The sequence below is a fragment of the Haplochromis burtoni genome, unplaced genomic scaffold (genome assembly GCF_018398535.1).
Source record: "Haplochromis burtoni strain Fernald_Lab_line unplaced genomic scaffold, NCSU_Asbu1 Contig_83, whole genome shotgun sequence".
Taxonomy (NCBI): Eukaryota; Metazoa; Chordata; class Actinopteri; order Cichliformes; family Cichlidae; genus Haplochromis; species Haplochromis burtoni.
The window spans coordinates 1821192-1838385 of NW_024582444.1; the positions used below are offsets into that span (position 1 = coordinate 1821192).

At 42.6% G+C, this 17194-nt stretch overlaps 3 protein-coding genes across 10 annotated transcripts in view; all 3 read left to right on the forward strand.

The window, feature by feature from the left end:
- Positions 1-5554, forward strand: part of LOC102313553 (F-box only protein 40) — a 14454-nt gene extending 8900 nt beyond the window's left edge. Inside the window, exons 5-9 of the mRNA XM_042222319.1 lie at positions 3616-3795; positions 3910-4151; positions 4338-4469; positions 4640-4925; positions 5021-5554. Coding sequence (XP_042078253.1) covers positions 3616-3795; positions 3910-4151; positions 4338-4469; positions 4640-4925; positions 5021-5218 — 1038 coding nt within the window. The 3' untranslated portion in view covers positions 5219-5554. The remainder of the gene's footprint in view (positions 1-3615; positions 3796-3909; positions 4152-4337; positions 4470-4639; positions 4926-5020) is intronic.
- A 1259-nt stretch (positions 5555-6813) lies between these two features.
- si:ch211-274p24.4 (coiled-coil domain-containing protein 92) lies at positions 6814-12241 on the forward strand. Of its 5 annotated transcripts, none has more exons than XM_014334870.2 (4): positions 6815-7202; positions 7539-7739; positions 7831-7878; positions 10199-12241. In XM_014334870.2, exons 1-4 carry the CDS (start codon positions 7163-7165, stop codon positions 10912-10914), a joined length of 1005 nt encoding a protein of 334 aa, XP_014190356.1. In that variant the 5' UTR covers positions 6815-7162; the 3' UTR covers positions 10915-12241. The 5 variants fall into 5 exon arrangements, with proteins under 5 accessions (XP_042078255.1, XP_042078256.1, XP_014190356.1 ...); XM_014334871.2 differs by having other exon boundaries at positions 6816-7202; positions 7539-7727; XM_014334872.2 differs by having other exon boundaries at positions 6818-7202; positions 7579-7739.
- A 997-nt stretch (positions 12242-13238) lies between these two features.
- Positions 13239-17194, forward strand: part of LOC102306182 (clustered mitochondria protein homolog) — a 21917-nt gene continuing 17961 nt past the window's right edge. The window contains exons 1-2 of one of the 4 annotated variants that reach the window (XM_014334864.2): positions 13239-13967; positions 14211-14470. The gene's annotated coding sequence lies outside the window, so the exon portion shown is untranslated. The remainder of the gene's footprint in view (positions 13968-14210; positions 14471-17194) is intronic. The other 3 variants (XM_014334866.2, XM_014334865.2, XM_042222327.1) reach the window with 3 other exon arrangements.

Below are 17194 nucleotides of genomic sequence, written 5' to 3' on the forward strand. Positions count from 1 at the left end.
AAAAAATCTGAGGAGGAAAAAAAATACCAGAAATACGGAGCCCCGCCAGGGGACTAGAAAAAATTGGGGAGAAAAATTAAGGAAAAAAAATTGGAAAAAAATCACTGAGATCTCGCAAAAGTGGAGCTATTTGCGAGATCTCGCAAAACTCCAACAATGGCGGCAGCTACTTAGTTGTAATATTACTCTTTCTGGGTCACAAAATACACTTTTAAGATATTTTGAGGCGTGAATGTAGTTGTGTAAACGTCAGATACCTGCTCGGTTTACAAGACATCACATATTTGCAAAAGAGCTCCGAGGTTTTTGGAGATCTGACACCCACTAGCTCGAAGCTAACGGGAGGTCGAGACCTACTACAGCCGGGAGGAACACCGCTTTCCCGGCACATCGTGCCTCGACCTCCCGGTCGGCTTCGAGCTGGCGGCCACTAGCTCGAAGCTAACGGGAAGTCGAGACCTACTACAGCCGGGAGGAACACCGCTTTCCCGGCACATCGTGCCTCGACCTCCCGGTCGGCTTCGAGCTGGCGGCCTCCGAAGAATGCGGCTAAAACTTTTGCGAGATCTCGCAATACTTTTGCGAGCGCTCGCAATACTTATTGCGAGATCTCGCAATACTTTTGCGAGCGCTCGCAATACTTTTGCGAGATCTCGCAATACTTTTGCGAGCGCTCGCAATACTTTTGCGAGATCTCGCAAAAGTCCGTCTTATTTTTTTTTTCCTCCCTAATTTTTTTTTTCCTCCCTAATTTTTTTTTTTTCCTCCCTAATTTTTTTTTCTCCCATGTCCCCTGGGGGGCTCCGTACGGGACAGTAGGCGGGCTTGCTAGCTTTTGCGCGGCTTCATCGGGTCAGTCTGAAAATTAAAAAGAAGAAGAATGAACTTACCAGGTTGCCCGATCTCCTCACTTATGTGTCTCCAAGCTAGGTCCTTTTTATTCCTGTCTCGGTAGAAATAGTAGCTGGCATCATACAGCTCGGTGATTAGCCACAGCGCTGATTAGCTTTTCCTCCATGCTGAATGAAGAATGAAGGGCTTTGGCTGGATCTGCCCCTTTGACCTAGGTCAGAGCCACGTCACCAGGCTCCTGATTGGTTGTCGCGGCGCGATTTGACGCTGGAGTTCAGATTTTTCCAACTCGAGCGGTAGACGCGAAGCGCGTATGCACAAAATGCAACACAAAAACTGACACGCTTGGTGGGGTTTTTTCGCGAGTCAAACGCGCCAGACGCGGTACGCTGTCATCGCGCTTTTCCATTGACTTTACATGTAAACCTGAAGCTCTGGCCGCCTCTATCGCGTTCGGTGTGAAGACAAACTGCTTTATAAATACATGTAGACCAGTGGTATGACTTAACTGGCTTAAAAAAAAGTTTCGCTCTCCTGATTTATTATACTTACAATAATCATATTTTTGCTAGTATTAACTTCGATAATCGTTTGAGGGATACTTTTTACGTTTTTTGCTTTAAATTACTTTTATGGACAAAATCACATTATCCCCACTACTGCTGGGGTGGAAGTAAGAAAAAAAATATCATGTCAGTGTCCTGTAAAATGACTTAATAGCATTACCTGCCCTCTGTGATGTATTGTATCCTGTGCCAGCCCTCCAGGGTTGAGCAGCATGACAGGGTTTTCTCTGTACAGCAGTGAAAGATCCTGGTGTGCAGAAGAAACAGATGTTACAGATGTTGTTCAGTTATAGCACAAACTTCATACTTCTAAAGTGCTTTATTTTAACTTACAGAAGCACAAAATGAATATTGGATATTTGACATGTCTCTGTGTGTTCCATCTCCAAGGTTTCCCTCTTCTTCGTACTGAGGCGTCACACGTTTTGTCTCACTGAATATACGCTGAGCAGCTTATAAATGCACCATTATGGTCCTTTAACCTGCTGGAAGCTTTAACTTTTAGATAAAACGGACTGTAGAGGCATTGTCACATAATATATAGTAAGCAGAGATACAGCCATGAGTTGTAGTGTGAGTAAAATAACTGAACTTTTCATCACCAAACTAAAGTGGCTTACTGCATTTGATTCAAGTGCTCATAATTGGTGTTCAGTAGAAATGAGTTCCGCCCACTTCAAACTAGTGAGACTCTCACAGCTGAAGCAGTGATCTGTGTCTATATGTGCAATCCTACCAATGAGATTAAAGCTGACATTTGAACTTTTAGTATCAAATCAAATCAAATCACTTTTATTGTCACATCACATGTGCAGGTACATTGGTACAGCACATGTGAGTGAAATTCTTGTGTGCGAGCTTCACAAGCAACAGAGTTGTGCAAAATACAATAATGTAAACAAGCAAAATACAAGAATGGCTACATCTGAAACTAATAAATATATGTACAATATATAATAGTATATGCATTTCTGGATGTGTATACTAAATATTTTTCTACGTGTGTGTGTGTGTGTGTGTGTGTGTACACATATTTTACAAATTAAATAGAGTAAACAATAAATAAAATATATAAAAATATACAGAGTTGAGACATGTGCAAAACAGTGGCATTACTGTACAGTATGGAGTGCATAATGTTAAGTTCCAGTAGTGAAGCTGAGGTGTCTATGACGTGTTCAGCAGTCTGATGGCCTGGTGGAAGAAGCTGTCTCTCAGTCTGCTGGTACGGGACCGGATGCTGCAGAACCTCCTTCCTGATGGAAGCAGTCTGAACAGTTTATGGCTGGGGTGACTGGAGTCCTTGATGATCCTCCCCGCTTTCCTCAGGCACCGCTTCCTGTAGATGTCTTGGAGGGAGGGAAGCTCACCTCCAATTATCCGTTCAGAGCACCGCACTACTCGCTGGAGAGCTTTGCAGTTGTAGGCGGTGCTGTTGCCATACCAGGTGGTGATGCATCCAGTGAGGATGCTCTCAATGGCACAGTGATAGAAGGTCCTGAGGATGCGGGGGCTCATGCCGAATCTTTTCAGTCTCCTGAGAAAGAAGAGGCGCTGCTGCGCCTTCTTCACTGTTTTGTTTGTGTGTACTGACCACGTAAGATCCTCAGCCAGATGTACACCAAGGAACCGGAAGCTGCTCACTCTCTCCACAGCAGCGCCGTTGATGGTGATGGGGGTGTGTACTTCTCTGCACCTCCGGAAGTCCACTATCAACTCCTTTGTCTTTGCGACGTTGAGGGTGAGATGGTTGTCTTGACACCAGTGGGTCAGGGCGCTGACCTCCTCCCTGTAAGCCGTCTCATCACCATTGGTGATAAGACCCACCACTGTAGTGTCGTCCGCAAACTTCACAATGATGTTGGAGTTGTTAGTGGCTGTGCAGTCGTAGGTGTAGAGTGAGTACAGGAGAGGGCTCAGTACACACCCCTGTGGAGCACCAGTGTTCAGTGTGATGGGGGATGAGGTGATGCTGCCCAGTCTGACCACTTGGCGTCTGTCAGACAGGAAGCTAAGGATCCAGCTGCAGAGGGAGCTGCTCAGTCCTAGATCCTGCAGTTTCCTGTCCAGCTTCGAGGGAACGATGGTATTGAATGCTGAGCTGTTGACCATTCTGGCTTTAAAATATCCACCAGGATCAGAAAGCTAAAAAGGTTCTCTGTTCACTGTACTCGCTTGATGTTTGTCTTCCTCACAGGTCCCTGACAGCTATCACTACAGGCGACGTGTTCATCTATACGACACGGCCGCACGGGTTCAAAGTGAACCTCGCGGTGTGGACACATCGGACCTCGGAGTCAAAGAAGATGAGTGGCTCACTGATGAAGCAGCAGCCACGCTACTGGGCTATGCAGAGGAAGAGGTCATGGGTCACAAGGTATAACATGCTCAAGCACACAAGCAGTTCAGGAAAAAAAGTGGAAAGTCTGAAAACCTTTATATGGTTTATAGTTGATCGGGTATTGCAACTGACTGGTTTCCCTCCCTGCAGATCAGCGAGTCGAAAGCATACGACGGGCTCTACATTGACGTGGGAACGCAGACATATTCGTTTCGCTCAGCTCCTTTCAAAGGGAAGACCACCCTGGCTGAGGTGATGGTGGACAGACCACTGAAGCTTCACCTGCAGCTGCAAGCGGAGAGTGTGAACAGCAGACACAACAGAGCCAGCTGTGTCTTCACCTTCCTCTGCGGTCACACCTTCCACCGACGAGAGTTCGCCACACATGTCAGGTGTCTGTGCAAAATCTGCCCTCAGCATTAAAGTAATAAGTGTTAAGCTCTCACTGGAAGCAACTGTGGATGAGCGCATTTTTGTCTTTTTATTTTTAGACACAACCTGCAAAAAACAAAAAAAATGTGTATGAATGGCCCTGGTTGTGTGCTATGAATGTATAAACTGCCATGTTCTTTTTCCAGGAATGTGCACTGTGACATCCACACATGTCTGAGCGGTTGGTTCGAGCAGCGGTGTCCACTCGCTTATCTGGGGTGCACCTATAGTCAGAGGAGGTTTCATCCTTCCACACATAAAGCTACCGTCACATACAAGTGAGCACAACTCATATGAATCCACAAGGATTCATTTGTTAATGAAAATAGTCTCTTAATGTCTTAAACATTGAGTACAGTGAGCGCAGCAAAGGGAAGATTTTATTGCATATGCTCCTCCTTTATTTTAGTTTTAACTCCACCCACTCTCCTTTTTCCCCCCCGTACAGTAAGGAGCTGAGGAGTTTTAACTTGCGTCCAACATTCGAAGGATTAGTAGGTGACAATTCACCCACGAGCTCAGAAGGAAGAGGGGGCTCTTTGAGCTCTCTTCCCTACGAGGTGCTGTGCCACATGGCCAGTTTCCTGGACAGCCTGTCCCTCTTCCAGCTGGCTCTGGTGTCCCGCCTCATGAGGCAGGTGTGCTCCACTCTGCTGAAGGAGAGAGGGATGGTCACCTTCCGCTGGGAGAAGAAAACCTACTCACACGGGAGAACCAAGTGGAGAGCCAAGCTTGTGAGATATAGAAACAAAGCCAGCTAGTTCATCACATACTATGGCAATTATTCCTCCTTTGGTCTTCTCCTGACTCTGTTTTGGTTTCTCTTCAGGTGTGGGAGTTCAGTCATCTCTTCTCCTCAGTGGATTCGTGGCATATGGCTGACATCCCTCCTATATCTGCTCACCTGAAAGTCTGTCCCTACTACGAGGTCTCCCTGCACAGTAAGCCGGTTTCCCTCCCCAGCATGGACGAGAAATGCAGCCAGAAGAGTTCGAGCCTTGTCAACCATTTCACAGGAAACAGATGACAACAATTCCCCTGCTGCACCTGCCCCAAAAAATGTATTTATGGCCAGGTTATTCTGCACAGATATCAAGAGTGTCTTCTATAACCATTATGTTGCAAAACTCTACAGAAAAAAAGTTACCTAAACTTAACAGAGGCTTTTGGCTTACTGGAAAATAACATGTTCTAAGTATTATCATTAATCAGACTTTTAGCTGATGATATTTGTATTGTGTGGGATTAAGACGATTATAACAGAATAAAAACTGTTAATGTTAAATAGAAAATAAGTTCATACTTTCATTTATAAATATACTATATGTTTATTAGAAGTGTTGATCAATCATATTTTAGTCATTTTAAACAAAACAGCTGAACTGGTTCAAGGCTTTTTTGTTTTTATTTGTCAGAAAAGATATTAAAATTAACACCTTTGTGGTTTTTTACAAAGATTATATGCAGAACCGTAGGACCTAAAGCTGGATAAACATGATGAGGTATACCATTGAGATATAAGAAAGAGTTGTTGAAGCTTGGTTAAGAGGAGAGACTGAGCAGCCAAAAGAAGAAGATCATTGTGGTTCATCTTGGTCTGTGAAAATGACAACGCACATAATAAATGCTTTCTTTGGACAACTTCTTTAAATGTGTGACTGATTGTGGACTTAAATTTTATTTCAGTTTTTGTATATGTAATATTCATATAACTGCTACCTCCTTTTAATTTCAGAGGCAAACATTGACTTAGCTAAAGCAACAATTACTGGTTACTTCTCTTTGTCAGACAAAACATCACCTGCCAAAGCAAATGCTGTTTTTTGTTTTGTATTTTAGATCATTTTTGAAAGATTCAGAGCTACACAAAAGGAAAGTATTCTGAATCTGCACGAATGAGAAACTTTACAGTAATTTTAAACAGAATATATATTTTCCATGTTTTTTTGGTCCAAGCTTTTAAAAGAGATATAATTATTTTCATTCAGTTCGGGATGTTGTCCACATCAAAGGAACAGATCAGAAAATCTTTCTTTGCCAACACTTCACAAAACATATTACAAATTTTCATTTTAATTTCCTTGTCATTGAAAATAAGGTCTTACAAAAAACAAAAGTACACCAGCCCATTCAGTCTCTTGTAGAAGCTCCATACCAGCAATAACTTGAAGTAATCTTTTCCTGTATGACTTCATCCGTCTCTCACATCATTTTTGGAGGAATGTTGACATCTGCTTTTACAGAGGTCCTCCCACCTGCCGATGATCAGTTAATCAGCACCTTTTTTGCTGTTCACATGATGGTGTATTTACCTAATGTATCTAATTTTAAGGTAAGAACCATATTTATTTCTAACAAAGAATAAAAAGGGCATACTTTCTTTTTACCATAACTGTAAATTAAATAAGGTAAATTGATTAAATGAGTAAAATAAATAAATTTTACTGGATATGTAAGACAATAAAAACAGAACATAGAAGAAATAATCTAATACAGAAAATGCTGCTGATTGGAATTTTTTGTGAAACAGTTTTTTCTATCCTTGTATGAAGCACGGGTTGCTGTCATATAAGCAAAATACACTTCTGACTCTGTTCACGTTGCAGTAAAGATGAACTGTTGTGGGCTTATTGGTGAATTTTGAGGCATTTAGAGCGGGTTAGATTTCAGGAAGCTCCTCCTCCTCCTCCTGGTGCTGCTCCGTGGCACCGACAACCTCACACTCCGTGGTGCTTTTGTTGTGAATACATCACCGCGCTGCACGTAGCCAATAACCAGAAGGTTACGAGGAGGTTGTTTCGACTCAGCCTGCAGTAGGATTCATTCATTCCCGGAGAGCGAATCGTGTCGTCCCGGAGAAGAAAACAAGCGAGCGCTTTTGCAGACTGATCGCTTTGCACGGGCCTTTTGTTTTCTGCGTTTCTGCTCCATCAGGGACGGGAAATAAAGAGCCAAATCTATACGGAGATCCATGACACACGCTTTGGAGAGGATATCGCTTCAGTATCACGGTAGGCCACAGCCAGTGATGGAGATAAATGAGAGACTGAGTAAACGTGCAGAAATGAGAAAGCTCATAAAACTGATAATATTAAATAAGAGCAGGCTACTGTCAAATCACCCTAGAAGCAGATGCATAGAAATGCATTAAAAACCCTTAAATGATGTAGAAAAGCATTGTAATATAACACCAGTTATGCTATATTGCATGAAGACAAATGCATAATTACTAATAGATATCATTGAGTGATATAATCTTATTTTAAGTGTTCGCTTGCAAGTATTACTCAATGCCAGCATTGAAACTGCGACACTAATATAAACAGCTGTGGTAATAAATCTTGCAGCCAATCCAAAGACAAACCAGCCATCAACATCTGTGCACAGGTTCTGCAGGGGTTCGGCCATGGATGCCGGGAGGCTCGAGCAGCAGGTGGCCAGTGTGGAGAGAGGCATCACCTTCCTGAAGCAGGAGCACCTGGCCATGCTGACTGGCCTGCAGCTGGAGATCACACACCTGAAGAGGCGCTGTCACGGTCAGTGTACAGGTGAACTGCTCTTGCCATCTCATTATGTACTTACTTGTCTTATATTTGTCTGTCCGCCAGCCTGTTGTACTACTTCCTTTCTTGCCTGCAGAGCTGAGCTGTGAGCTGGACTCCAGGTTTCCCGACAGAAACACAGCAGGTGAGAAATTACAAACCCTTGCTGAGCAAGGGAAAAATGATATATGAGAGACGCTGAAACTTTATATCATAGCTGTAGAGATCTAAAAAAGAAAAGATGGGCAGAGGACAACTGAGAATTAACAGGGTTACACTGACAGGGCAAGCTTGCTAATATTTATAAAATCTATATTTATTGTAAATTGTCACAAAGCAGAGCTACAAGTCGATAATAGATTTTAAATACCGTGATTTAAAATCTTGTTTTTCAGTTATCAGCTGGATTAGCTGCTGTCATAGTTAAAAATGAGCCTAGGGAAATAAAAAGTTATGTCTTTAGATCCCAGTGTTGACTTATTTGTAGCAGTACATGATGATATTGGTTTGTTGTTAGCATTTTGAGTTGCATATTTAAAATATATCAAATAAAGTTATCAAAATGACGTGAGATTATAAAGTTTTGTGACTCTTCTAAAAAAATAATTAAAGATCCTAGCTCACTGAAATTTAGCCCTTACTTTGTAGATATACCTCTTAGGTAGCACTCTGCTTCCAGTGTGTCTGCCACTATATAGTACTGTAGTATAATACTGACAAATTAGACTCATGTCTCTCTTGATTTGATTCTTGATGTGGTCAAAACAGCTACCCTTAATCTTTCATTTCATTTGGGAGAGGGAGACAAAGTAGAAAGTTTGGGCGATAAGTGGTAGTTCTGCTGATGTAGCATGTTTTTAATGCATGGTGTTCCCCAGTCATGATTCTGACCTGATGTGTCGCCTTTGACAATGTAGACATTCCCACTAACAACCCCAGTTTGGTTTTCAAATCATAGTCAAGACATTCAGCCTCATAATTCTGGCTGCATGTTTGACCACGCTTCTTGGCAGAATTGGTTTCCTGGCACAGACCCACAAATTTTCAATAGTGTTGAGGCTGGGACTTCAGAAGCTTAATGTTAGCCTGCTTTTCCAGATATCCAAATTCAGATTTGATGTGTTTGTAATCATCATCCTGTGGGAACACTCAATCACTCATTATTCCATTCTAATGTACCGGTATCACAGCAAACAGCCCCAGAGCATGATGCTACCACCACCATGCTTCACATTTGCTATACTGTTCTTAGGTTTGAAATCCTCACCTTTACTCCTGCGAACACACCTCTATTCATTGTGGCGAAACAGCTCAATCTTTGTCTCGTCTGACCATCACATTTTCCCCAGAAGGCGTTTGGCTCGTCTCTGTGGGCCTCGACCTTGAAGGTGTGCTTCTTTCTTGGTTGAAATCCTCCCAGTCCTTGGTGATATAAAACTCACTTCACTGTGGACAGTGATGCTGGTATTCCAGCAGTTTCCAGTTCATGGGAGGCTTGAGCCTTGCTGGTTCCTGATTATTCTTCGGTGGTGGTTCGATCCCAGGCTGCCTCCTGACTGCATGCCAAATATCCTTGGGCAAGATACTAACCCCATGTTTGCCTACTGTTGGTGGTCAGAGGGCCCGGTGGCGCCAGTGTCCGGCAGCCTCGCCTCTGTCAGTGCGCCCCAGGGCAGCTGTGGCTACAATGTAGCTGCCATTGCTAGTGTGTGAATGTGTGTGAATGGGTGAATGACTGAATGTAGTGTGAAGCGCTTTGGGGTCCTTAGGGACTAGAAAAGCGCTATACAAATGCAGGCCATTTATCATTCTTGAACAACCTAACCAGTTTCCACTAATCTGAGGGTGACAGTGTGGGTTCTCTGAAAAAGCTGTACTTACAGTTGGTTGAACTGATGTTGGAATGTGCAGATGTTTAGAACTGGCTCCAAGAGGCATTCCTGACATGTGTAAATCTGTAATTCACCTTCTTAGATCGATCTTAATCGAGTCCTTGGACTCAACTGAGGTGCTGAGTGCTGTCAAACAAATCCTTTTTATGTTGGCAAAGAGAAACTAAGAGTTACAGTTACTACACAGTGCTGGAAATGGTCCCTAATGCACAATAATGCATGCAGGTGGAGATCTGCCAAACTGAAGGTTTTGGAACTTTGTGATTGTACCCTGTACCGTAAGCTCTGATGCAAAATGTGATCGATTTTTTTTTAAATTATTGGGCCAGGTTTCACTGACTGATAAGCAAAAGTAGACAGAAAGACACAGTGAAAAGTGAAATTCATGCAGAATAAGATAAGAATGAATGGTTAAGTAGATGAATCAACAGATATTAAGCACAGAAAAACAGACCAAAGTCTGGCACTAGAAGGTAAACAGTGAACCCCTCATAATTTGTAGTGTATCTCATAGCTTTAGTATCCACTGAACCTGCATTTCTGTGTGTTTGTGTTTTCATATATGCTTCACAGAGGAGGAGGCAGAGCTGGCGGCACGTTGTGATGCTGCAGAGCGACTTCTACAGGACCAGCACTGCATGATGGTCGCTGCACGGGGGGAACTGCGGGCCAGCCGGGCACGGGCATCGGCACTCGGGAGGAGCCTCAGAGAAGAAGAGCGACGTTTCTTAGAGGAGCTGAAACGTCGAAGCCACAAGATCACACTGCTGAGTCGTGAGCTTCAGCGGCAAAATGTCACGACCACGACCCTCTGTCACGAGCTGCACACTGCGCGGTTAAAACTGTTCCAGCAGCAGCAGAGCAGTGGGTCTGCTCCTGAGGGAGAGGAGGAGGCCAGAGGAAAGGAGCAGGAGGAGGAGGAAGAGGAAGAAGAGGAGGATGAAGATGATGAAGATGGTGAAGGGGAGAGCTCAGACTGGCTACTGTCTCCACCTCCTCCTGTCTCTCCCAGCCAATCAGAGGCAAGGCAGAGGATGCGCATCAGCGTAAGAGAGGAGAGGGTCAGGGCTTGCGTCCCACAGGAGAGAGTGACATCACCACAGCAGCCACACCCCATGCCTGACCCCGCCCTCTTCCTGGTGCCACTTAGGTACCGCCTCCTCCGCATGCACCAGCCAGTCAGATCACAGGATGGAGAAGGGCTGGAGGACGAATGGGAGGATATTGATGACAGCAGGGTGCCCAGGAGGGTGGACATGGGAGCAGGGGAGGGAGAAACTGCTCTGTGATGAAGACAGGGAGGTGGCGTTGTCTTCCAACAGGTCTCAGCTAACGTCTTGATGCAGTTATACTAGAAAAAGATCCAGATGAGAGCGATGTAACCTTGTGATTGTGTGTAGATTTTGGGAGGTTAGAGTTAAGTTGTGCAGGAGTGCGTGATCCAACCTACACGTAGATGTTATTAGGTGAATTTGTTACATTGATGGTGCAGCTTATAGTCTGAAAGTGTGAAGAAATAGGGCAAAAAAAGCAACGAAGATTAATGGCTTCATATGGATGCCTTTTGATTTAAACACTGTTGATCACAGCTTTTTTCCTATAATTAGTAGCCTTGCCTCTGGGTTCATGAACGCTGACATCGTGCCGATAAAGTGGCTGTCTGCTTTCTCACTGCACAAGCTGTACTGCAGGTTTGGAGAGTCACTCTGAAAGGCTTAGGGACATTTTGTAATCATTCGCACTTTATTAAATCCATGCAATGTGCCTGTTAATGGCCGAAAATTATGTGGTCATGTTTTTTGTTCTATAGTTGACTTCTTAGGCTGCCTCTAATAACATTAGCGAGTTCTCTGCCCTAGTCAAGTCTCCCACTAAGCTGTAATAATTTATTTTATATTCATTACATGTTTCCTTAGAAGATTCTTTCAGGACACAAAGGTAGGGGGAAAGTGCATCATCCAAATCTTTATTCCAGGCTTAGGTCATACATAAGTAGGCAAAAGAAATGCTGATAAAATAGATAGAAAGGTCAAATGCAAACACAGAAAACACAAGGATCTTAAAATTGAGGTGAATAGCTCAATCTATTCCAATGATGACCTGGCATTAATCACTCTAGTGAAAGTGATTAAGTTATTGGATGTAGAAACAGCAAAAAATTGGCAAATGGGTTGGTGTTCAAATAGCACCCTTCTTCTCAGTTGAACATTCAAAACATTTCCTAGTACTACGTCTCATTCACCCAATCACACACACATTCATACAGTGTATGGTGCATTCATATTATGTATGCATAGGTACTTTGTGACATTCCGGTAGATGCATCAGAAGCAACTTGTAGGTCTAGTATCTTCCCTAAGGATTCTTTGGCATGGAGGAGTCAAGAATCGATCCAACAACCTTTTGAGTAGTAGATGACTCACTCCATATCCTCACAGATGCCCAAAATGGAAGCAAAACTAACCCGGGTGTAAAAATAAATTATAAAACAGTAACCCCACTCCACCCCCATATTTCATATTCATATTTGGGGCATATTTGGGCAACACGGTTGTTAGCATTGTTGTCGCACAGCAAGAAGGTCCTGAGTTCAATTCCTCCATCAGGCTGGAGTCTCTCTGTGTGGAGTTTGCATGTTCTCCTCGTGTTTACGTGAGTTCTCTCTGGGTACTCTCCAGCTTTCTCTCACAGTGGGGATAGGTTAATTGGTCAATCTAAATTGCCCATAGGCGTGAATGCGGGAGTGAGTGTGAGTGCGAATGGCCTTCTGTCTCTGTGTGTTAGCCCTGCAACCTGTCCAGGGTGTGGGATAGGCTCCAGCGCCCTCCACAACCCTGAAAAGGATAAACGGAAGCGAATGGATGGATGGGAGAAATATTCAAACAGTTAATAGTTAATACACTATAATTTAGCAGGTATAAGGGTATTTTACGTTTTTATTAGTCAACAGTTAACTTCTCCTGCTGCACTGCTATAATTGTGTTCTTTATAATTTGATTATAAGTTAAATTATAAATAGTGGAATTTAAACTGAAGTAAGCTTTTATTTCAAATTACAGCACTGGGTGGCAGTATAGCCCAGTCTTCAGAGGGATTATTATAAGGGTAAGTCTTTGAGCCCTGCTATAGGTGTCATAGGGATATAATCTTACACATGAAGAGTCGCTTCCGCATGTCCGCTGTAAAGGCATTATCGTATTAGCTACCTTATTAGGTAGGAAAAACATAGGAAATGGTATTGTAGCTAGTAGCATTTTTTTTAAATGTGCTCTATCATACACACAAACACCTACATAGTTGGATTTTCTGGGCTTGAAAAATTAAAGCAGAGAGAGCATTCAGGGTCCAGACAAGTCTGAGGAGGAAAACTGTGAAGACTCATAGTCCAGTTTTCAGAAATTAGTCCTTCATCTGATTCTGGAAAACTGGGACTCTACACCTTCATATATGCACATTTTAACCTGGTAAAACAAGGTGAAGGACACATAAGAGACCAAGACCGCTGAACCATGAACCATTACTTTCTAGTGAAGCTGGCAGTTTAAATAAAATTAAATTTTGACATGAGTAATATACGCACAAATATACACACATATATGTATATACATATATATACAATGTATTAAAAAGAAAACAAAATATAAATAAGATATAGCGAGAAATTAGGTTTACAAAAATCACTCATTAAAACCCAAACATGGTTCTGTCAGTTTGTCAGTCGACACTTGTCTCCTAGCAAACGTCCCATTCTAGAACGTTCCCACAGTTGTCTTGGTGACTGTGCTCAGAATGCAAATGTACCGCTGCAGCGCTTCCATGGCAACCAGAGAGCTGCTTTCAGACTGATGCCTGAGTTTTCAGCGCACCTACTGGAGCCTCATTTCCAGCACTGAGTGTCTGAGGAGGTGTTTGCTGTGTCATGTTTACATCTCACACAATGTGAAAAGGCGCCAGCCCTCGTCCCAGTCCTCCTCCTCTTCCTCCTCCTTCTCCTGCTGATGCTATTTATATACATTGCACGTGCTCACACGTTCAAGATTGATAGAGAAAGCATGGGCCGATCTGAATACAGGAAGTTGCATCATGAGCGGCAGAAAGGTTGCCCTCTTCTGGACTTGGACGGGTACTGTGTGTTTGAGCAGAGGGCCTGCCACAGCTCCTCTCCTCCCCTTGAAGGGCAGACACACACATAGTTTGTGTAATGTGGTTTCGCTGTAAGGACTGGGGAGCCTCCTGCTCTGGAGGAAAGCCTGAGGAAACTTACGTTTCTGATTCCATGAGGAGCAGGAGAATCTGGAGAAGATGAAACAGACTGACAGACTCAGTCTTTCTACACTGGATGGTAGGGTTGTAGATTTGCTACACTAATCTGTAATGAACTGATGTGATTTTCTCTGTTTTGAGACATGTGCGCTCATTTTCTGCTGTGCTTGTGTTCTCATGAGGTCAAAATAAGGTGTACTACATGTTACATATAAAATCATAACTCTGTCCATTTCAGATCTTCTGCTGTTTTACTTTGGCTCTTTTGAAGCTTTTTAGAGGATATTTTTCTCCTTCTCATCTGTTTTCTTCCTCATTCCAGGATTTTTACACATCCAACATCACTGCTGAGTTCGCCTGATCAGAATTTGTCTCTGAGGTTTTCCAGGCCCTTCCACTGTAAGGTGACACCTCTGCAGGAATACTTCATGATTGTCCTGTCATCAGCTGTCGTCTAAGGCTCTAAGCTGCTTGCATTTACACATGACACACACACGCACGCTTGTGGCAGTGTCAAAACTAGAACTCAGTTACGGCTTAGACGCTCACACCAGACTGAAAGTGCGTGCTTCTGAGTTTTGAGTAAGTAAATGGGTTTGCACCTGTAGCCATACCTCGCAGTGATGTCTACTAACCTCAGCCAGAAGTACGACTGTACATCACAGGTGCAAGCTGAGAAGTTAAAACGTGATTCTAAAATATAATTAGTTTTTTTTTGTTTGTGTGTTTGCTTTGGGTAGCATAAGACAGCGTTATCAAATGTGCAGTCAGGAATTTGTACTGTGGGGGGAAACAGTTATCTGATCCAATCCTAAATTTGTAAGTTTGCTCCCTTGTAATGAAATCATCAGACTCTCGTTTTATGGTAGTTTCAATCTAATAGAGAGAGACAGAATATCAACCAAAAATCCAGAAGAAGGACATTATAAAAAAGTTCTAAATTGTTTTAAATGTCATTGATCGAAATAGGTTTTTCATTCCCAAGCAAAACATGACTTTGTACTTTTGCTTGTTAGCAAGCACAGGCAAAAGACGTTTCTTGTAGATGGTCACTAGGTTTGCACACATCCTAGAAGGGAATTTGACCCACTCCTCTTTACAGAAACTGTGAAAATTTTCAGGCTGCCCCCCTCAGATTTTTTACAGGGTGAGGTCTAGAAGTCTGGAGATCAGCTATGCTACTCCATTACCTTGAAGTATTTCTTCTTTAGCCCCTCCTTTGTTGCCATGGTGGCATGTTTTGGGTAGCTGTCATGGTGAAAGAGCCATCCTATGAGACACCTTCAGGGCTCTGGCTGAAAGAAGGATGTTCTCATTAGGGGTTGGCGATATAAACGATATACGATAGAAACGATTTGGCCAACGATAGAGATTTGACTATACCGCTCTATCGCGATAGCGCATGTTGATGATGTCATCAAGCATGGCAGTGGCTACAACCATTATCATCTGCAAATTATGCCGAGAGTCATAGCAAAGAGATGAAGCACTTTTGAAATATGGGGAAAGCCAAAAACTGCGCTTCCTCCACTTCCGTAACATTGATTCATTAATGTTGAATTCTCTTGCAGCTGCTCTATGTTGCAGTATATTAATAACTAACCTTGTGTTGTGGATGAATGATCTCAGTTGTTCTCCTGACTGAAGTTTGGCCCGTGTATAGCATCCTGCTATGCGATTGCATTAGTCCCTAACCACCAGAATCCCTCACGTTAACTTTTATCGAGTGGAAAAAAGTTGGCGTTCGTCCTCCAGCTTCACTGTGCTAATGTTTTGCTAACATAGCTGTGTTGTTAGCAATCACGTAGCACAACATTATATACCAGGTAGTCCAACTTCAGTAACCCTGCAAACTTGACTGCTGTTTAGTTTTCTGTCTTCATTATTTTTGAAGTGGTAGGTGGAAACTAGCAAGTTAACTTCCTGTTAACTTCTAACTCTGTTAAATTTAATAACTTCTGTTTTCATGGATGCCTGGATGTTAAACTTAATTGTTACACCTGGTAAAGCAGCAACGCTGATGATTTTATTTAAGATTAAAGAATTTAAACCATTTTTAACTCTCAGTGTTCGTTTGACTTTGGGACCTGAAGGACCGGAGTATGGGCTCAAAATGTGGTCATAAATATTTTGTACTTGGAAATCGGTTTTGTATGTCTAAAAATATTTGTGTGTGTGTAAAAAAGATTTGTATGTGTAAAAAAAATTTGTGTGTGCGTAAAAAAGATTTGTATGTCTAAAAAAAATTTGTGTGTGCGTAAAAAAGATTTGTATGTGTAAAAAAGATTTGTATGTGTAAAAAAGATTTGTGCGTGCGTAAAAAAGATTTGTATGTGTAAAAAAGATTTGTGTGTGGACTTAGCCAAAAAAGACCCTGCAAGTTACAAGTACGAATTTTGACCTTATTTTTCTTCCTTTCATCTGATTGGTCAATGTCATGTCAATCACAAATGTAACAATCCAATCAGAGAACAGATGGGTTAAGCTGTCGGAGGGGCGCTTTTTTTGAACTGCAGGTCTTTGAAGGGTATAAATGCCCTTTTACATGCCAACCCAGCGTTTTCCTTCATCACCACGAAGGAAAACAGTCTGTGGTCGTCTGAGTTTGGTGATTTTTGTGTCACAGGTCTACGTGTTTAATACAGGGACTTCCACAGCCTTTTCAACAGCGCTGCAGTGTTTTGGAAATGACAGTCTTCATCACAAAGCTTTCTTTGTTATGAATTAGCATACATGTTTTTATTGAACATTTGAAGAACTAGCAAAAAAACCAGAAACTCTTGTAGAGGACATAAAGTCAGAGATAGAAAAGACAAGGAGCAGGTGCATCTAGTACAGGTAGAGCTGCTGCAAAAATCCACAGAGCCCAGCAGCCAGCGCAACAAATTCTGGATCCTTTGCTTTTAGTTAGCAGTTAGCATTAGCAGCACATCCTGCGTCTGATGTGAAAGGACTTTTATGCTGCGCACTGTGACTCACAGCCATGGTCCTGGGTCAGCCCTGACTTTGTGTTAAACTAATCCTAAAGTAATAATGGTATTTCTAACCACTGATATACCACAACTTTATCCTTTCAACAGCTACTGAAAGTTAGGGGACCTAACTGCTATCGGATATTTATATAGCGATCCTCCAGCTTCAAACTGTATTACCCTTCAAGGACCTGCAGTTCAAAAAAGCGCCCCTCTGACAGCCAAACCCATCTGTTCTCTGATGGGATTGTTACATTTGTGATTGACATGACATTGACCAATCAGATGAAAGGAAGAAAAATAGGGTCAAAATTCGTACTTGTAACTTGCAGGG

Excerpts from the sequence above, each read along its gene's own strand:
- si:ch211-274p24.4 (XM_014334870.2), top strand. The coding sequence starts at position 7,163 with ATGACACACGCTTTGGAGAGGATATCGCTTCAGTATCACG. Across the intron at positions 7,203-7,538 it reads GATATCGCTTCAGTATCACG|CCAATCCAAAGACAAACCAG; the intron begins GTAGGCCACAGC and ends TAAATCTTGCAG. Across the intron at positions 7,740-7,830 it reads CTGTCACGGTCAGTGTACAG|AGCTGAGCTGTGAGCTGGAC; the intron begins GTGAACTGCTCT and ends TCTTGCCTGCAG.